Source organism: Mesoplodon mirus (genome assembly GCF_964341445.2).
Source record: "Mesoplodon mirus genome assembly, chromosome: 12".
Taxonomy (NCBI): domain Eukaryota; kingdom Metazoa; phylum Chordata; class Mammalia; order Artiodactyla; family Ziphiidae; genus Mesoplodon; species Mesoplodon mirus.
Genome location: NC_138988.1, coordinates 7,549,203 through 7,570,129, shown reverse-complemented (window position 1 = coordinate 7,570,129; position 20,927 = coordinate 7,549,203). Strand labels below are relative to the sequence as shown.

The window sequence follows — 20,927 nt, the reverse complement described above, 5'->3', positions numbered from 1 at the left end:
GTAGTCACTTCTTTGTTGTTTGAATTGGTTATGGTAAGGATGTAATAATTCTGTGATTTAAAACAAAATGTTTAATAAAAATGAAAAAAAAATCTTAAATCAGACCTTACAGAAGAATACACCATAGGAAGTATAAGTCCTCTTATTTTATCCCCTTGTTCTCTTTCCATGATCACCAAACTCTTGGTCCAGGTTTTTATTTGAAGACCGCTGTTTAACTTCAATTTCACATCTTCACTTGATAGTAGTTATTTTATTAGTAACTGGTTTGAGAACGTCTATGAAGGCTACTAAGAAATCAGCAGTGTTTTTAAAAGACTGTATTTTTATTGGTGCCAGCAGCATCCAGATACGCTTACAAGGGTACCACGGATGTGTAGGAGTTGGTGAACTTACTCATTCTGAAACAATTATTTGTGTGCACATGCTGTGCGGTGACACAGGAGTGCTAGCACAGCTGGGATGTAGAAGGGATGAACGCCCTCTTGGACTCTGCCTGGAAGCTCAGCCCTTGTAAGGAGGGCACTTGAGTGTCTTCCCTCCCTTCTCTTCTGTCACCCGGCATTACTCTGCATGGCGGGGATAGCTTCCCACTCTTGAACTTTCCTGCCTCCTGTTCCTCTTGCAACCAGAAGCCCTGACTGGCTGATGTGGAGTCTTTTGTTAAGAATCTACGGGTGGGGACTTCCCTGGCGGTCCAGTGGTTAAGACTCTGCACTTCCACTGCAGGGGGCACAGGTTCAAACCCTGGTCGGGGAACTAAGATCCCGCATGCATGCCGTCAGCGCGGCCAAGAAATTTTAAAAGAAGAAAAGAAAAAAAGAATCAGTGGGTGAAGCTATGAGAGTGGACCCTTATTTTAGGGGTCAGCTGATTTGACCTGATTTAATATGTGTGAGTTGCGTAAGCTCATTTCTAAATGTATTTTTTTCATTCTCTAGAAGCTCCCTTACCAAACCCAGTGCATTAACTACTGTGCTTCTCAAGGCCACAAATAGCTTCTCTTTCACTGCCTTTGCTCCAGCATTCCCTCCCCTGTTGGCTTTTTGGACTGTTAGAGGTAGCTGGAACGTTGGGGAGGGATCAGAGGCTCATGGCCATGTGAAATGTGAACCTTCATCTTATCCTGCACTCTGAAAGATGACAAGAATGGCCCTATGATTTCCTGAGGGTCCCCAGCACACCTATTGTCTTACTACTTTTGGAGTAAGATACTGAACACCCTAGATAAAATCAACATTCAGTTTGCTATATATGTTTCTGTATTTTAAATACCATGTCTTCAGAGTAGCTGACTTCTTTTTTTTTTTAATCTTAAAGGTTTTGAAATCAGGATGACTTCCATTTTAGTGTCTATAATATAGCATTTTTTTCTTTTCTTGAAGAGCTTAGAATGCCCATGATCTAGAATTTAGGAATCTGAGCATTTATTAAATTTGGAATGAATATTCACACACACACACACACACACACCCTAGTATGGGGCACACAGTACTCAAGCAGAAGCAGACTGACCTACCTCTCTTGCCCGTTTTTAAGGTTTCAGAGCACCGTTCAGGTGAGCAAGTTGCAGGACCTCGTCAACCGCAGCAAGACGGCCAGGTGCAGAGGACGGTTTGTCTGCCCAGTGATCCTTTTCAAGGGCAAGGTAAGACCACGCTGTAGCCTCGCACTCCCTGAGACCCTCTCGTGGGGTACCTGGCTTAATGCAAAGTGTAGAGTCTCGTGTTCTTGGCTTTTGCCAGCCGAGTTTGGGTGATTACTGGGTGCCTGGTGCGGTGGGAAGCAGGCCAGAGAAACAGACCAATTCTGATATGACTTTTTTTGAAGGTGAGTCTAATTAGGAAAGGGACAGTCACAGCAGAGGACCCCACCCTGTGTCCTGGAGCCAGACTGCCTACGTTCTGATCCTGGCTCTGTTACTTCCTACCTGTGCAAGGCCTCAGTTTCTTCCTCTATAAAATGGGGAAAATAATCATGCCTACATCAAAAGTTTATGAATAGATTAGACCAGATGAGTAAGTACATTGTTGTTTGTTCATTCTTTCAGTCATATAATTTACCAAGTATTTATTGAATGTGTGTCATGTTCAGGCCTCGAGGTACATCAGCATATAAGGTAGACAAAAATCCTCACCCTTATCAAGCTTGTATTCTAGTGACTGTTGTTAATTTGGCTGCCCACTATGGTCTCATTTCACCTCTTTTTATAATCCTTTGGTGTATTTGATATTCCCATTTTGCAGATGAAACGAAGGGTCAAAGTGGTTAAATAACTTCCCCAAGTTTACACAACTAGAGAGCTGGGGTTTAAACTTACTGCAAAATGCCCTCAAGTTACCACACTGCAGCTTAGGGCCACATGGTGTGGTGTCAGAGGAACCCACTTAAGACGGGCAGCAGTTGGGGACTTCCCTGGCAGTCCAGTGGTTAAGACCCTGTGCTTCCACTTCAGGGGGTGTGGGTTCGATCCCTGGTTGGGGAACTAAGATCCTGCATGCTGTGCAGTGTGGCCAAAAATTAAAATAAAAAAAACCAAAACAGATGGGCAGCAGTGTGGACTGACAGACACAGCCTCATTAAGTGAGCGGGACTAGGCAGCAAGCTTTGGAGGAAGGGTGGGAGGGTGTTCCAGGCAGGTGCCAGCATTGGGGGAGCATGAAGGCAGGCGCGGAAAGCCCGAGAGACTCCCTGACGGGAGCGCAAGGTACGTGGTGGAGCCGAGGATGGAAGGGACTGAACGCAGGAGGCTGGATGCTGGCCAAGGTGTTTAGGTTTGCTGGGAGAGCCACTGTGATTTCTGAGCAGGGAAGTACAAGATGCAAATAGCATTTTGAGAAAGATTAATCCAGAAGGAACGGACTAACAGAGAGCCTGGAGCAGGGGAGGGAAGCAGGGGTGTAGGCTCTCTATTCTTTTTTTTTTTTTTTAACGTGGACGAGTTTTTTTTTTTTAATCTTTATTGAGTTTGTTACAGTATTGCTTCTGTTCTATGTTTTGGTTTTTTGGCTGCCAGGCATGTGGGATCTTAGCTTCCTTACCAGGGATCGAACCCGCACCCCCTGCATTGGAAGGTGAAGTCTCAACCACTGGACCTCCAGGGAAGTCCCTTAGGCTCTCTATTCTAGTCGTCCAGTATGTATCTGAATGTGCTGTGGTCTTGGTGCCTGTCGGACCATAGTCCGGCTCCCAGCGCAGGTGAGGGCTGGGGCAGGGCAGTGGGGAGGAGAGACACAGGGCTTGTTTCCATCCCTTTGTGCCTTTCTTTCGTAAAATGGAAGAAGGGGGATGTGAAAAGGGGGGTAGGAAAGGAGACTTGACCACAGGCTTTCGTGGACAGGTCGATTTTAGGGAAAAGTATGTCTGGAAGTCAAGTTCCAGAAATCGATCTTTTTAAAGCTATTTATTCCCTCTTCCCCTTTGGAAAGTTTCGTGTTGCTGTAAGCTCTGGGAGCTCCGGTTTAGATAATGACTATAACACACTGCTCTGTGGGGCATAGTGCTTGTTGCTAGAAATTACATAGGAAATACTCAAACCTGTGCTTCCCACAGTGTGTTCCCTAGAATAGTAGTTTAAGGATGTGCTTGTACAAAGCATTCCCTGTCACACCAGGGGGAGAGATAGCACATTACTAGATTTGGCCTGACCCCCAAGCTCTAGATTCAAGAGGTACATCGGTAAGTGTGCACTGACATAGGAAAGGCTCTGAGAAGTCCTGAAGCAGAGGAACCTGTGTAGTGTTGTCAGGTCTGCTATTTCTCACTGGGCAGACCTTGAGGAAGGGACTTTCCGGAATGCATTTGGGAAGTGCCACATTGACTGGCTTAGTCCAGTGAGATTGCAGCAGGCCTGGGAGAAAGAGCCCAAGGCAACTCATTTCAGAGGGAGGGCGAAGCGTTGGAGGGATTCTTTCTGTTTTTTGGCCATGGCTGTGCAGCCTGTGGGGTCTTAGTTCCCCAAGCAGGGATCGAACACCTTATATACGTTTTATTCCTATTGTGTTTGCAAGTCTGCTGTCTCCTCTCAGCCGTAATCCCTTTGAGGGCAGAGGCCTTGTCTTGCTGCTGTCCTCCCAGCGCCTGGCAAGTGCCCACCCAGCTTATACGTGCAAGCTCAGTAGGAAGACACTGCTCTTTAAAGTGGTAGTGGGCTCTCTGCTGGGTTCTAGGGGGACAGGTGACTAAGACAGTCCTGTCCCTGTGGAACTCAGTGAGTGGGGAAGGTTGACCTGTGAACTAGCAGCTGAGAGGGAGATGCGGAAGGGCAGGAGAGGGTCTTCTGTTGTGAGGTGGGGATCTCATCCTCAGAGACGTGGCTCCCAGCAGGCCCTAGCCAGTGCGGTGACAGCACTGTTCGCTACCAGCACATCCTGCCGGGCTGGGGAGGGGGAGGTACGTTCAGAAGTGCCCGCTTCCTGCTCCTCTGCAGATTCAGTCCAGTGTGGCTGGGGCAGCCAAGGAACTAAGTGTCTGGTTGTATTTCATTTCAATTAAAATTTCCATTTTATAGCTGAAGCAATGTAGATTTTTTTGGTTAAACCCAACTTTATTTTGGGGCAGGACTACGTTTCCCTTTAAATGCTGAAAATAAAGTATCCTAGTTGAGGTGTGCTGCGAGTATAAAATACATATTGGATTTTGAAGACTTAGTCCAAAAAATGTAAAACATTAATAATTTTTAAAGTGATTATATGTTGACATAGTAATATTTTGGATATATTGGGTTAAATGAGATATATTACTAAAATTTTTTTGCAACTAAGTTCAAGCATTTAAGGGTAAGCAGTTCTCCCATGCCATTCTCTTCCCCAACATGTGTATCTGGGTTTTAGGCAATTAAAATTGGAACAGGTCATCTTTCTCTTTGTCTCCTCCCTTAAGAGATGGGGAGCAGAGGTCAGCTGCTTTTATTCCGTGTGCTAAAGTTGGTTACTACATTAGCATATCCTGTAGAGCCGTATTTCTCATGCAGAGTTAGAGGCTACTCCTAATTAGGTAAATAGAGAGCTTTCAGAGTACATCCTGCTTTTTCAGTCAAGAGTGAAGCTTAAAGCACAGAAATAGCAGGTTATGCTTTGGAGCCATGAGGCCAGGGAGCAAGGTCAGGTGTTAGACTCTGCCTGGGGGTGCAGCTTCCCCCAGGTGCCGGCTCGGGACCTTCCTGCAGAGGTTGGTGCTTCACTTGGGGAGCTGGCCATCTCTCCCATTCTTCTCCATCTGACGAGTCCTCTGTGCCAGGTGTGTCTGCCTCAGTTACCAAAAAGACAGGGTTGAAAAGAGATGGGAGAACTGAGCAGAAAGAAGAATCTGAGCCTTGAAAAGAAGTCAGAGCTCAGCAGCTAAGGAAGCGGGGGGGGTGTCCGCTCTGAAAAGATTTAACAGTAATGCAAAAAAGACCAAGATTTGGTGCCAGCAGCTTGGATGATGGGGGAGGGTGGGCATGATAACATGTGCCAGTCAAACTCAAACCACGTACCCCCCATTGTCTTGCTTTCAGGAATCAGACCTCCCTTCTTACCGTGACAGTCTTGGGGGGTCCTCAACCTGAAGATTGACATTCCCCTGCTGCAGTTCCTAATTACTGGGTTGGTCTCTTCAGAGTAGGGGCTCTTATCGGGGGCTGGAGATGGGTCTATGGATGGACTTGGAGATGTAGGTAAACTCTGGTGTGTACATTTTTATCCAGAGACAGTTTATCATTTTCATCAGATTTTCAAAATGCTTTTGGACCCAGAAAAAATGAAGCAGCCCCTGCAGAGTGCATCCTGCTCAGGCCAGCAGGAATGTCTGCCCGAGCCCTTCTTCATAGGCTTCCAGGACAACCCTCCCACGATTGCATTCTTGCCCCTGGCACTGGAAAAGCACCCCACCCCACCCCGGGTTGTGGCAGGTTGCCTTTCTATCACCTGCCCCCTGCCCCAGGCTGCCACTGCCTCAGAATGCCGGGTGATGACCTGCCGGTTCCCACCACACCCCTTTCCTAGCAGCAAAACCGTTTCTTTCCCCCTGTCTTATGGGTGGAGAAGGAGACCCCTTGGGCAGTATTCTGTAGTTTTCCAGGGACCTCCTTACACCGCCAGGCTGCGTGACCCGTTCAGAAATGCCTTCCCCCCGCCTAGTGTAACCTCCCAGCCACCCTCACAGCCTCCCCCAGCCTGTAACTAGACCTTGGGGTCACCAGATACCTCCTCCCATTCCTCCTGGATCTCATCAAACACAATTTATAAAGATTCAGCCTTAAAGTTAAATAATGAAGTTCATGCCCATTGCCTGGTTTCTAGAATTCTAGCTCTTGAAATGCTCCTTAGTGATGAGGAAAGAGTAAAAGGATAGTTAAGCACAGTTACAGCCACTACACTTCCTTGATACAGAGGAGAGAGAAGATAAAATTTAAAAACAAAAAAAACAAAAAAAAACAAACATTTCTCCCTTAATTGGCCCTCCTGCTGCAAAGGTTGCCCTCCACTGCGCTAAGCAGTTCCAGTGACGGTCAGCACGCAGGCTCCAGAGGGAGGTGGGCTCAATCAGATCCCAGCTCAACCCCCTCTGTGGGACCTTAGGCATCACTTCACTTCCCTGCGCCCGTCCCTCGTCTTTTCATCTGTGAAGCAGCAACAGTGCCTGCCGCCTGCCGCATCTCCCTCATGGGCTTGTGTAAATCCAGTGGGAAGGTGGTGCACTTGTTTCAGGCCTATACTCACAAACACATGTGATAACCACCAGATCTCACCCAAGTACATGCGTGACGACCACTGACTCTACCCATTACTGTTAGTGACACTCTGGGGCCTCTCGTTTGGGAGAGAGAACCTCTTGACAGAGGCTGCAGGTTAAATTCTAGGCATACTTCGGAGCGACTGCTGTGAAGACTATGGGCAGCGCTCCTGCACCCATTTTCCTGGCCTGGAGGGTCCCCAGGGGTTCCCCCCACTGTGTGCACTTCAGAAAACCACCTGACTGTTGGTCAGAGGGTACAAACTTCCAGTTGTAAGATGAATAAGTTCTGTGGATCTAATGTACAGCATGGTGATTATAGTTAATAATATTGTATTAGATACATGAAAGTTGCACAGAGAGATGATCTTAAATGTTTTCACCACAAAAAAAGAAATGGTGATTATGTGACATGATGCAGGTGTTAGCTAATGCTACGATGGTAATGATTTTGCAATATGTAAGCATATCAAATCAGCGTGTTGTACACCTTAAACTTACACAATGTCATATGTCAATTATATCTCAAGAAAGGCTGGGAAAAACCAAACCAAAAAACTCCAGAAAACCACCTGACCCTGAAAATGCGGTTTCTCTCCCAGCATATTTGCAGGTCAGCGACGCTGGCTGGATGGGGGGAGCTGTATGGACGCACTGGCTACAACTATATTTTCTCAGGTGAGCATTGAGCTGCACCATCTTTGACTAAGAACAGGAACCCAGTGGTGGAGAATAGCCACCTAGGGCTGCAGTGGTGTAGGTGGGGGGCAGCAAGCTGGGGGATGGGCAAGGGCCCTCCTTTCGTCACCTGAGGAGATGCTGGGGGTGAAGAAGACTGCCAGGCATGTGGGGCGTCGGGTGCTGAGAGAGGCAGTAGTGTGGTCCTTGGGGTGGAGCCGGGGGGAGACTGGTCAGGAAGCCCCTGGGTAGAGCCCCTGCCTCGGCCTCGGTGCTTACCGCAGGTTCTCCCACAGGGGGTGCAGACGACGCCTGGGCAGATGCAGAGGATGTCACAGAGGAGGACTGTGCGCTTCGGTCAGTGCCAGGTGGTTATGGGTCTGGGCTTGGGTTGGGGGCAGGCCTCTGAGCGTTGGTGGCCATTTTCCTACTGACAGTTGTGACGTCATCAGTGGTCCAGGTGAGTGGATTGGCTCCCTTCCTCCTGCTGCCAGGCCCACGCCCCTGCAACAGGGTTGTTGAAGTCCACCCTGTAGCTTCACCCGAAGCTGACTTTATGGACTACCTGAGCAGTCTGTGCTCGCCAGGACTGCAAAGTGAGTGCCCCAGCCCTGGGGTTCCTGCCACCCCCGGCCCAAAACACAGGCCAGACATCTGTGTGTCTTCAAGCCCCACGGTTTCCAGGGTGCTGACGTCTGGCCTACCAGGTGATGCACAGCACACCCGGCCCAAGGCACAGGGCAAGCAAGGACTGTGGTCCCCAGATGAGAGATGTGGGCACTAGAAGCTCCACAGCTGTGTGATAGGTGCCATAAGGAGCTTGCTACAGAGGAATGTTTCAGGCCCCCTTAAAGGCAGGGAGGAGGCTGGCTCCCACTCTTCCTCTCTCCTTCCCAAATAGTTTTGGAAAACAGCAGTAATGGATATTTTGGAAAAGCTCCTTTGCATGGTCTGTGCCACATGGAAAGTCTTTAACTGGTGTCAAGTGTCTCTGGAATGCACTCCAGCACCCTAGTCAGATCAGCCGCCCAAAATCACGGCTCGGTGCATGAAAAGGCATCTCGCTGTGCCTGGCTTCTGCCCGTAGTTCCAAGAGCAGTGGCTCTGGCTTGTGCTCAAGAATGTTTGGCCCTTCCCCCGGGATCAGACGACCTCTGCCCCAGCCAGACCATCTTCCACAGGGCGCACTGTTCTTGGTGAGGGGTCTGCCGGGAACAGCAAAGCAGTGGGCGTGAAAAAAAAAATTAATAGTGACTGTGTATTCGTTCTGCTTTTGCCTTTATCTGTGTGACTGATCCAAAGGCAGCCTGGGGATTAGGAAAACTTTATCTTCCTCCTTGCTTCAGAGGCCTTCTAAGCAGAAGGAATTCACTTGCTCATATTTCACAATCAGTTGATAACAGCTCTAAAAAGCCCATCTCCCAGTGAAAGTTTCAATCTGTTACATTTTGAGCAAGTCATATGGCTATAAACGGTCATAAATGGGGGAAAGGGAGGGGGGTGGAGAGAGGGAAACTCTAACGAGGCTCAAAGACTCTATCAGCCACTAGCCTGCTGCTTTTTAGAACTCGGAGATTATCTTGAGTCTTCTGGCTTAAAGTCAAGCAGTGCCAAAAAGCCCTTTCCTGCCCCAGCTGCAGATTGCTCCTCTTTGAAATGCGTCCCAGAGAGCGGGATAATCTCTTAGAAAGTCACCTTCCCTGGGAGCGGTTGTCCTGTCTTGACCCTCCCCTCTGTCTTCTGGAGAAGGGAATCAGAAGTTCTTCTGTAGAAACTAGACTTCCTTGAACGCGCCCCTCACGCCCCAGACTTTTGTGGATGAATGTGCAGTGCAGCTTCTCCCTCTGGCTCTTTGTTTCAGAAGTTCCGACACGCATCTTTTTGATAAGGTCAGAGGGTATGACATCAAGCTGCTCCGGTACCTGTCAGTGAAATACATCTGTGACCTGATGGTGGAGAACAAGAAGGTGAAGTTTGGCATGAAGTGAGTGCAGGGCACCCCCTGCGAAGTGGGTGGAGGCCGTTGTGCTCACAGGCTCGTGGGGTCGGAGATGGCACAGAGCAGTTACAAGGGCACACCGCGTGTCAGGCCTCGTGCATCCTCTCCCTGTATCCTCACACAGCCCTCCCTGCAAGGAGGTTCTAGTGTCCCCCTCTTGCAGGGGAGAAACTGAAGCCGGAGAGGTTGTCACTTGCTCAGGGTGGTGCAGAGAGCACCAGGGGAGCCGTGGGTCGCGAACGTGTGCTCTGCTGCCGCTGCGCCATCTCTGGTAGGTTAGAGTCTCTTTTAAAGTGGATCGAAAAAAATCACTATTTACTCAATTTTCATGTCCTGTATGGAACAAATCTTCATACGATAAGGCAAAATTAGAAACAAATGGAACCTGGGTTAGGGTGATGAAATTTGGGGAATTTTTCCAAAGTGTTTATTTTTTATAATACCCACTTTTAATTATGCCGAGTATGTCTTAGAAAATAAGCCACCCTGAGGCTGTTACAGCTCAGCTGTTTGCAGTCACCTGCGCATCCCGCTGTCTGTCACAGTAGTTCTGCGTCTCTCCGATGCTGTCCGGGAGTGTCCGCAGTGGATGCCAGAGAAGGTGGAGGCGAGAGTCCGCCCCAGGGCCCCTTTTGGACAGTGTCTCTGTTATTTTGCTCTTTTCTCACTCCGCCCTGCAGGTCAGGGGGCGGTGCTGCCTTCTCGGGAAGCTTGTTCCGCCGCTTAGGTCTCGTTGCAGGTGTGTGGTGTCCAGGGGAGTCGGAGCTCTCACCTGGTGACTTGGGGTAGAGGCGGCAGAGCAGTCCCGTTTCTTAGTCGCTCTAAGTAAGCCGCCTGGAGGGCATCATTCCTAACTCTGAACAGTAGTTTCTATAGCAGGAGGATCATTCGAGCTGTGGTAACGCTTGTGGGGAATGGTGTGCGCGTGTTGTGATGCTGTAACAAGTTGTATCCTGTCTTGTAGTGTCACCTCCTCCGAGAAGGTGGACAAAGCCCAGCGCTATGCCGACTTCACTCTCCTCTCCATCCCGTATCCAGGTAGGGGCTCTTTCCAGGGTCTGGTCAAGGGACAGGCTTCCCAGGACTGGGGCTCTTTGAGGCCCTCCTCAGGCCCTGGCCACTTAGGTGCACAGATGCCCCGGAGCTCTCGGGCAGGATCTGCTGTTGCTCAGCATAGGGCAGTGCAGCTCCCGGTCCTTGGCTCTCACCTTAGGGTAGGACGCTGTTCTTGTGTGTGTTGAGGGGGGGGGCTTTCCCCTGGGAGGGGCCCAGGAATGGAGTCCTGGCTCAGGTCCTCCCTACTGCGCTCTTGAGCGAGTTACTTTGCCTCGCCCCGCCTCAGGTTTTCTCAGGTGTCACTGGAAGTTGGTGAGGCTTAGCTCAGGGTCTTGTGCGGATTAGGTGAGGTCAGGTTGATCGGCGTGCTCTGTGCAGCTAACGTGCTCTTTCAGTGTGAAATGACATCGTGAGTCCTCCGTGTCAGCAACCAGCTGTGCTGCGCTGGCTGTGGCCGTGGTGAGGATGTAAGTTCTCTGTCCCCAGTTGCACGTGGTTGGTGGCCTCACCGGGTCACAGAGCACCGTGGTGAGCACACAGCTGGCTGCATTTGTCTCTGGCACAGACTGTATGCGACGTGTGGCCAAGGCAGTGTTCTCTGCACTGGATACTGAAGCTGTGTTGGTCCAGTTTGTAGCGTTTAAGCTTTGTTTCTGGCAGCACCTGCTTGTACAAGGAGGTATTAGAGCCCTAACGTCAGCACCAAACTTTGTCAACAGGCAGCAGAAAGTGGACTCTTCCTCCTTGAAACCTCTCTCCTGCTCCTCAGCAGTAGCACCTGCCTTCAGTCCTGTGCTGGATCTTGTCTCCTCATCTTGGAGCCATGTGGCCAATAGAGCAGGCTGGTGACCCCAGGTTGCAATAGAGCCACGAGGCTTTCTCATTAGAAGCTCAAGTTCATCCACTGCCTCGTGGGCAGAGGGCATCCTCATCAGTGTGAGCTGGTGGTATCCAAACCACGACCCCTGTGGCCTGGCTCTCTTACAGTGGCTTCCTTCAGGGTCTCTCCTCACTCTTCTCTGCTAGCTTAGCATTTGGTGGCATGTAGGGCTGGGTGTGCATTCCAGTCCCAGCACTGTGTCCTTGAACAAGTCCCTTAACCCTTCTGAGCATCAGTTTCATCCTGCATAAAATGTGGTTAATGGTGCTTATTCTGGGTGAAGTGCCAGACCTGTCCCTGACAGGTGCTCGCCAACACCAGGCCGAGTGATGGGTACATGGGAGGAGAGGCTCGCTTTCGGCAGATGCAGAACCATGATGATGATGCCATGGGCTTGGCAGCGTCAGAGATGTGTCAAGACAGGGATGTCCCCACTGGGGGTCTGCACTGGAGCTGCCCTCAGGTAGCTCTAAAGCTGGCTTTTAGACTAGGCTCCTGACTCTCAGGAGATGCTCTGGGGGTCCCCAGACTGAAGTACTCTCTGCCGAATGAACGGGAGAGGACTGAGTTGGCTGAGGAACCAGGCGTCAGCTTTCTTTATTTTTATTCAGCTTCTCAGTGAGACTTGGCTTAGAAAAAATTGTTTTGTGGCAGTCCAGTGGTTCAGACTCCGTACTTCCACTGAAGGGGCATGGGTTTGATCCCTGGTTGGGGAAATAAGGATCCCGCATGCCGCATGGCAGCAGCCAAAAAGAAAAAAACAAACAAACAAACAAAAACCACACCACACTTGAAAACAAAGAAAAGAAAAGAAAAGAAAAAAAATTGTTTTGCTCCAGAACAGTAGCACAATATCCTTTCTGCTGTCGTTGGGCAGCTTGTTAAAAGACTCCTGAAATATTAACTAACACCTTTTGACCCAGTTATTCATTAGGCCATAATCCAGCCAGCTTGGGCCTGAAGATGTTCATCATGTCTGATTATACCAGCCAAACATGGGAAATGTTTTCATTAATCAGAATAATGATGATGTAAACGATGGTACAGCCATCCATAGTAGAATGAGATATTACATCGTCATAGAAAAATGCTTAAGGTGCTAATAAGCAAGATAGAAAATTAAATACTACAATCTCAACTAGGTAAGAGAAAAAGTGCTTACACAAAATGGTAAGAAAAGAATATGCCAGAATGGTAAGATGATACCATCTCTCTGTGAATTTTTGTCCCTCATTCTTCCCAGAATATCATGTACTGCATCTGATAGTTGTGTATGGTGTGGAGGGGAGATTAAGAGGCATCAGTAAAAATCCAGAAGCCTAGGTGGCAGGAGATGCTGTTGCACACCCAGATGAGGGGACAGGAGAAGCACTTGCCTTGCTTACCCTAATTACCTTGCTTCCTCTGCTGATGTTCTTGAATTTCTTTACGTGCGTACATTATTACACTTCGTAACAAAATTGCTGTTATCCAGACCAGGTCCTGAAATGCACTTTGCTGCCATTTCAGGGGTCTCTGTTGAGCCCTCTGATGACTTTGAAGCCCAGACAGGAACTGCGGTGGTATCAGTTCTCTGTCAGGACTAACTTAGGCTTAGACTAGCCCTTGAAAACGAGAAGTGTTCTAGGAGCACTTCCTTCAGGGCACCAAGATAGACGGGGCCAAAAACTCCACAGCATGAGTCTAATTTGTTTCCCTCTTGAGTGAGCGTCCGTTCTCACTTCACTTTTGGTCCTGTCTGTTTGCCTCTCAACAGGCTCAGAAGCCCGTTCAGGTAATGAATGTCAAGGCATTGCCCTGGGTACTGAGGCTGTTTTAATTCTCTCCGTTTCTCACAGTCAGTTGCTTCTGCATTATATGCTGGTCAGAGCTCGGCCTGGAGCCTGCAGTGTTGATTCAAGCGCTCAAGTTTGAGAAAATAGAGCACTTTACGGTAGTTCTGAGGAATGATTGGTGTCCCTCCTAAGCCCAGGCTCATAAGCTCAGGACCTCTGTCTGATATTTATATTTCTTCTTTCTCCCAGTGAGGCACCCAAGAATCCGCTGAAGTGTTAGAGCTGAGGATTGATTCCCGACTTCCCCGTCCACAGTGAGGCCTGGGGGATTCGAGTGCAGGAGTGTGTGGGGTGGGGAGAGCCAGGTCTGCAGAACACACAGGCTAAGTCTCCAGACCTTCCTCCACGAAAGAACCTTTGCTTTCTTCCCTGGTGCGGCCCCAGATAGGAGCATGTCCCAAGAGGAGCTGGAGAGTTCCGTGTGAAAGTTTATGGCCTGTGGCTACTTTGACAGAATTCAGGCAACTGTTTTGTTGCCTTTGGGAACCTCAGCAGCCTTGGACCTGTGGCCAAAGCCTTGTGCCCTCTGGAGTTTGTGTTGGTGCCGGTGGAGGAACTGAGAGGAGTGCAGGCCTCGTTCTCCCCAGGCTGAGCTGCAGGGCTGCACTGTGGCTCTCGCTGCAGCGGTGGCATGAGGATGGCACCAGTGTGCTGTCGCCTGAGTGCCACTTGTACCAGTGCTGTGCCAGCTGTTTTATACGTATTATTTCATTTCATCCTTAACCACTTTACAAATGAGAAAATCAAGGCTTAGAGAAATTAACTTGTTCACAGTCACAGAGCTACGTGAAAGGCTGAGGTTTGAAGCTGGGAACATTGCCAAGGCCCTTTTCCCTCCACTCCTCTCTTTGTTCCTGGTCTTACTCTGGTGGTATTTCTTATAGTTTTTCTAGTGAATGATACAGAAAGCACATCTTGGCGAGGTTTGTTGGAGAAGGACGTGTCTCTTGAGCGCCTGTCACATTTCAGGCACTGTCCGTGGTCCTTTCTCTCATGTTACGATGTTTGGTCCTCACTGAAAGCCTGCGAGGTTGGTACAGGCAGACCTCATTTTATTGCTCTTCGCTTTGTTACTCTTCACATATTGCATTTTTTACAAATTGAACATTTGTGGCAAGCCTGTGTCAAGTCTGTTGGAGACATTTTTCCAGTATTTGTTCACCTCATGTCTCTGTCACATTTTGATAGTTCTCACAATACCTCAGACTTTTCCATTATCACTCCATTTGTTATGCTGACCTGTGATCAGTGATCTTCGATGTTACTATTCCACCTCACTGTAGGCTCAGATTATGGTCAGCGTTTTTTAGCAATAAGGTTTTTTTTTTTTTGGCCGTGCTGTGTGGCTTGTAGGATCTTAGTTCCCTGACCAGGGATTGAACCGGAGCCCACAGCAGTGTACCAAGTCCTAACCACTGGACAGCCAGGGAATTCCCTGAAGTATTTTTTATTTAAAGTATTTTTAAAATTTAAGATATATATATTTTTAGACATAGTGCTATCACACGCTCAATAAACTATAATACAGTGTAAACATAACTTTAATATGCACTTGGAAACCAAAAAATTCATGTGGTTTGCTTTATTGCGGTGGTCTGGAACTGAACCATCAATATCTCTGAAGTGTGTCTGTATCAGGAGGGAGGGTGATCCTCCATAACTAGGTAAGTTGCTGAGAAAGTGCTGCCAGGGCTCAAGTTGTAAACTGCGCTGTTGTTTGCTGGCTGTTGGCACTTCAGGGACTTGTAGGGCAAAGGGACCTGAAATGAAAGAAAAGTGACCAACAACCAGTGAGCACGGATGGAGAGAGATACAGAGGTGTGCAGGCAGGGGCTGCCTCATTGGGAAGGTCTCTGGCTAGAAACCCAAGGATCGTTGGAGGCTCCCGCTTGCCCGGTCCAGCCCCCACTCGTGTCAGCTGGGGCCCACTTTGGAGTGTGTGCGCTGGTGGCCGCCCTGGTCCTCCAGCACCCAGGGGCATCTCAGGACACTGGGCCAGGAAGGGTGGTGTCATGACTCTGCCCTTCTTTTCCAGGCTGTGAATTTTTCAAGGAATATAAGGATCGGGATTACATGGCTGAAGGGCTGATTTTTAACTGGAAGCAGGTATGAGCAATAACATTCATCAGCTTGGGTCTTCTGTTTGTGAAGGGAAACCAGCTAGTAATCTTCTTGGGGAAAACAGCTACCCTTCTCCTTTCTTTGCTCTTCCCTGAATGAGTCTCATTATTTTTCTCTCTCTCCTCCTTGTATGTACATGTATGTACATCATATATACTTTTCTCTCCCCCTTTAATTTCTCCCTTTCTTTAAAAGAGTTTTCAGGGACAAGGTAGGAAAAGTCCTTCATTTTTGCTCCGCTGTCTGTGTGAAGAGCTCCTCCCCAGTGGGTGAGAGCAGCCCAGGAGCTGCCGGAGGCTGAATACGGCTGATCACCTCTGTGTCAGCCGTAAACACTCAAACGGCCAACTGAAAAGCTCCACTTGGCAGCAGTATCTGGTCCCTTTGATTTTTAAGCTGTCACTCCCAGGGTGGCACAGGCATCTGGCCCTGAGAAGGCGAGCACTGGGCGGGGGACATCCTGCCTGCCTGTGGTAGCCACAGCTTCAGGGCCTCAACCTGCCTGGTCATCCTGGCTTCTCCTGGTGGACAGCCTGCATCTCACAGTGTCTTTCTGTCCCCAGGACTACGTTGATGCCCCTCTGAGCATCCCCGACTTCCTGACTTGCTCTCTGAACATTGACTGGAGCCAGTATCAGGTGAGGGGACCCCTGGTGCCTGCCCCACAAGTCCCTCAGGCAGACACCTGAAGGCCTGGCTTGTGACCTCTGACCTGGGAAAGGAGGAGCTGCTTACCTGTTTAACTCTCTCTCCTGATTTCTTGGCCCAGAAAATCAAAGCTTTCTGAACATGACTCACTAAAAGATTTGCATCCACCAGGGGGTTCTGTTTCCAGAGGAGGACCTCATGGAGTTTGCTTTTCCAGCTCTGGGATTTAGTGACTTTTTTCATTTTACCTTTTAAATGCGTGTTCCATCAGAGAAAGTGCAGAGCTACCTGACCTGATTTGGTTATAGAAACCTTAAAATTATTTCCACTGTGCTTCTCTCCTCTTGTCATCGTCTGCCATGGAAGGGTCCCCAGTCTTTTTTTTTTTTTTTTTTTTTTTAATTTATTTTTGGCTGCATCGGGTCTTCGTTGCTGTGCGCAGGCTTTCTCTAGTTCCAGCGAGCAGGGGCTACTCTTTGTTGCAGTGCGCAGCCTTCTCATTGCGGTGGCTTCTCTTGTTGTGGAGCACGGACTCTAGGCACGTGGACTTCAGTAGTTGTGACACACAGATTCGGTAGTTGTGGCTCACAGACTCTAGAGCACAGGCTCAGTAGTTGTGGCACACAGGCTTTTTTGCTCCACGGCATGTGGGATCTTCCCAGACCAGGGATTGAACCCATGTCCCCTGCATTGGCAGATGGATTCTTAACCACCGTGCCACCAAGGAAGTCCAAAGGGTCCCCAGTCTTACTGGATGGATCCGTCTCTCTACCATGTTTAGCCCACCGTACACGCCCACAGACCATTAGCAGTGCCCCTGCCACTTGCTTCAGCCAGGACAAATAGCCTCATTCTTCCCACTGCCTTCCCCATGTCTGTTCCCTCTGCCTGGCTGGCCCTCCCAGCCTCCTCTGGTCTGGCTGACACACTGCCTTCAGGATTGGGCTCGAGTGTCCACTCCAAGAAGAATTCCCTGATGTGCCTCCTCGCCCCCATCCCTAGAGAGGTTGGATGCTTGCATCTACATTCCCATTAATCCAGGCTCTGGGCTCGGCCTGGCCTCTCTCGGTGATCCACACCTACTTCCTTTTCCAAGTGTCCCGTCATGCAAGCACTTCAAACTCAAGCTGCCCAAAATGGAATTGGCCACAACCCACAGCACCCCCAGGCCCTCCACCATTTACCCAGATGCTCAGACTCGAAAAATGGGGGCTCTTCTCCCCAACATCCACGGCTGGTCCCATCAGTTCTGTAAGTCTCTGCCCCAGGGGAACTCCCCAGTCCTTCTTGCCTCCATCTCTTAGGTCACTGGCCTAATGCAGGCTACCATCGTCTCATGGCTGAGCGTGGGCCCACGTTGAAGGGGCAACCGACTGGAAATAGTGAACGTAAAGCACGTGAATAGGGCCTGGCAGAGCGCGATACTCAGATGATGGGGCAGGGTCGTCACTGTCACTCCTTCCTTCACAGCTGCCACTGACTTTCCTTTTTCCCTCAGGATAAGTCCAAGGACCCTTATGTGGTCCACCCAGCTCCACGTGGTCCAGGCTTGTTCTTGTGACTCACTGGCTGTCCCCTCCCTCTCCTCCAGCTACCCTGACCGCCTCTTCACCCCTTAGGGAAGATGCTCTCCAGGTTTGCACATGCTGTTCTCTCTGCCACAAACACTCGTGTGCTTTCCCTCCCCTTTTCTCGCATGCATGTCACCATCTCCAAGAAGCCTTCCCTAAGGGTCCCCATGGATCAGGCTAGGCTCACCTCCCCAATTAACATGGTCCTGCAGCATCTTAGAAGGCTCCTTTTAATTAGCACACCTGTAGCAATTCACTTTGCCTTCCCTTCCCTCCAGCCTCAGGGCTGGAGTCATTGTGTTCACTGCTGTGTCCCAGGGCCAGGCCCACAGTCACGTTCACACCACTGTTTCCCATTGCACGAGCTGTAGTGCATGTGTGGCTGTTGCTGACCTCTGTGTAGCCAGATGGAATTCCATAGAGCTCTGCTCTTTCATTCTGTGCCCGAAGACCCCTTCCAGTGGCTGCTGCTCCTCAAGCTGGCCCCTGACTATGAATAGTCAGTGAAGGAGCATTCTACAGGTACCTCCTAGTCCCTAAGCACGAAGCCTTACAGATGCAGAGGTGCCAAAATGGCCTTCGCCCTCACTGGGCTCAGTCTAGGAAAATTCCAAGGCAACAGCATAACCGTCACCTGCGTAGTAGGGGTATTGACCAGTGGCCACAAAAGAAGACTCTGTAGAGAAGATAATGGGGCTGGGCCTTTAAAGGATGAGTAGGAGTTTGCCAGCCAGGGAAAGAGTGCACCAGGCATGGAAACGTAAGGCCGATATGTGGGACTCACCTCTGCACCTGGAGGCTTTGTCACGGCACACATAGGTCGAGAGAGTCAGAGGTGAGCCTGGATTTTCATGCATTTCCCAGGTCCTCTTCTGTTTCTCACTCTGGTATCTGAGGAAGTGTTCCTACAGTGCAGTGTGTGACCTTGGGCCTCTGCTGACCCAGCGCTCCCCAGGCTGTGGTTCCTGCCCCAGCCCTGGGCACGGTGGCCAGTGGTGTCTGCTGCCACTCCTTGGTCATTTGTGTCCCCTTCAAACAGCTGCCGTTGTGGGAGCTGCCCTGCGGGCTCGTCCTTGGTCACCTCCTGCCCTCTCCCAGCCACTGCAGCCCTCCCCCAGCCAGCCTGACCTCCCTGCACACCTGCTGCGTAGCTCCCACCTCTCCTGCTTCTCCTCACCCATTGGAATCACAGCTCGGAGGAAATCTCTTAGCATTGGTGTGTCTGATATGTTGAACCAGATGAGTGGAGAGACCCCCGAGCCACCATGGGTAGTAATAAGTTTATTAGCACGGCACTGCAGTGGCTTTCTCTGGAGCTCCTGAAAGTGGGTCAGGACTCTCCAGGGTCCGTGGGAAGGTCAGGTAAATGAGCCTGGTTTAAATTCCCGGGAAAACCATTCCAATTACAGGTGCTGTGTTCACCCTCCCCAGGGGAGCGCTCTCGCTAGCTGGCATTCACCGCCCTCTCTGCACAGCCCCAGACACTGAGAAGCAGTCATGTTAAGAGACTGTCCCCAGCTAGGGGGAGGGGGCCACAGAACTGGGTCATGCCCCTCCATGGGGTTCCGGATTCTAAAATGGACTGTTTCTCAGAGGGTCTAGTCTGGACCTTTAGCTTGGGCTAGAACAGAGGTTCCGATCTCTATGGCTTTTGCTTATTTTTGCTCTCCTACCTCACGGGCCTCCTGTTTTAAAAGATTTTTGTTTACCAAACAGACTGCATTTGTTACTCATTAAAAGTCTATGCAGTGAGTAGCAATAAAAAACGTATGAAACGTGATTGATGAGAAGGTTGATGGTTACCTTGGTTTCTGTGATGTGATGGCAGATAAAGAAATGGCTCTTTCCATTTGGTGACAATGGCCATGGGCTCAGGGCTCTTTGTCGGCTTCTGTTAATTCTCTAGACAGCCGTGCCTGGAGCCCAGGGCTCAGAGCAGGCTAGTGTCCGGCTGCTGCTCGTGGCTGTGGGGCTGTGGGTTGCCCAGGCTCCTGCACGGCTTCCCCTCCCTCACCCGCACGTTGGGTCAGAGCACACTGAGGGAGGGGCCCGTGGGGGAGGGTGCAGGGACGTGTGAAAAGTGAAGTTTCAGATAGTCTGGGATTTGGGACCTGTGGCCTGTGATCATGAGCCTGGGGTACTTGTTTCCCCAGAATAACTCATAGCATTTTATTTTAAAAATGCTTTAAATTCCCATTCTGAGTGAACACCTATTCATAGAATCCTTTTATTTTTCTTCTTCAACAGAGTTGGGATCTGGTGCAACAAACACAAAACTACCTGAAACTGCTGCTTTCCATAATTAACAGTGATGGTGAGTCTGCCTCTGCTTGCCTCAAGCCATAGGATCTTCTGGGTGTTCCCAGGTCTTGACATCGCGAATGTGTGTTTATTGGGGCCTTTTGCTCTATGGGAGAAGGATTTGGGGATTCCCTTGTCATTGGCAGATTTATTCCATGCCCAAAATTATGAACTTGTTACCATCTGAACCACATTCAGCTGGCCTTTGAGCTTTCAGCATCAGCCTTTTGCCGATGTGTTTCTGCACTGGGTCAGCTGGCCTTTGAACTTTGAGCATCAGCCTTTTGTGTGGGGCTGCAGTGGCCTCTTTTGGTTCAGAAAGGTGAGAGAAAGTCAATCCTGGCCTCTTCTTGGGCACACACAAGAGCCCCTGGCAGGCCTGTTCTCCAGAGGGGACTCCAGCCAGTTTGACTGTTTTGATTGGATGAGCCCATCATGCTCAGTGTCCTAGGGCGGTCTGACTCTGGTTCCTCCATATCAGTCAGGACCTGTGTGGGGTTGTACTTGCTTGAACAAATGGAAATGTATTCGTTTATATAACCAAGAAGGCCCAAGAGCAGAGCCAGGTGCCAAATACCACAAAGAATCTCTCCTTGTCTCATACACTGTTTAGTTAGCTTCATGGCTGGCAATCGTTCCAGACTTGTTTCCTGCTGTCTTAACCCCTCCAGAAGAGGGAGACGGCCTCTGTCCCAGAGCTCCTGCTCATTGCCTCAGTTTGGATCCAGTGCCCATCCTTGAACCGGTCACTGTGGCCAGGTTGGCAGAAACATCACATGCCTGCCTTTGGAGCTAGGCCGTGGTTCTGGGGTGGCCTGGCTCTCACCCCAGGCCAGGGCGGTGGCACATCCCCTTCTCATCAGCCCGTGTTTGCCTCTCTTCTGGGCCTCCCGTTCCATGTTCCTGTGTAGATGACAGCGGACTGCTGGTACACTGTATCTCAGGCTGGGACCGGACGCCCCTCTTCATCTCTCTCCTGCGCCTTTCCTTGTGGGCTGTGAGTATGGACGGGCTGGGCCGTGGGGTCAGGGAGCATTCAGAGGCCCTTCCAAGATGTACCCTTTGTGAGCGCTGGGACTGTTTCCAGAAAGCAGAGAGGCTTCAGAGCGAGGGACACGTGTCCA

General features: G+C 49.9%; 1 protein-coding gene across 5 annotated transcripts in view; it reads left to right on the top strand.

The window, feature by feature from the left end:
* Positions 1 to 20,927, top strand: part of MTMR14 (myotubularin related protein 14) — a 43,535-nt gene that overhangs the window by 6,448 nt on the left and 16,160 nt on the right. For 3 of the 5 annotated variants that reach the window (XM_082637782.1, XM_082637780.1, XM_082637784.1), the window contains exons 3-11: positions 1,540 to 1,648; positions 7,317 to 7,392; positions 7,689 to 7,749; positions 9,254 to 9,376; positions 10,356 to 10,429; positions 15,198 to 15,268; positions 15,847 to 15,921; positions 19,750 to 19,816; positions 20,715 to 20,800. In XM_082637782.1, the coding sequence (XP_082493908.1) occupies positions 1,540 to 1,648; positions 7,317 to 7,392; positions 7,689 to 7,749; positions 9,254 to 9,376; positions 10,356 to 10,429; positions 15,198 to 15,268; positions 15,847 to 15,921; positions 19,750 to 19,816; positions 20,715 to 20,800 (742 nt within the window). The remainder of the gene's footprint in view (positions 1 to 1,539; positions 1,649 to 7,316; positions 7,393 to 7,688; positions 7,750 to 9,253; positions 9,377 to 10,355; positions 10,430 to 15,197; positions 15,269 to 15,846; positions 15,922 to 19,749; positions 19,817 to 20,714; positions 20,801 to 20,927) is intronic. The other 2 variants (XM_082637783.1, XM_082637781.1) reach the window with 1 other exon arrangement.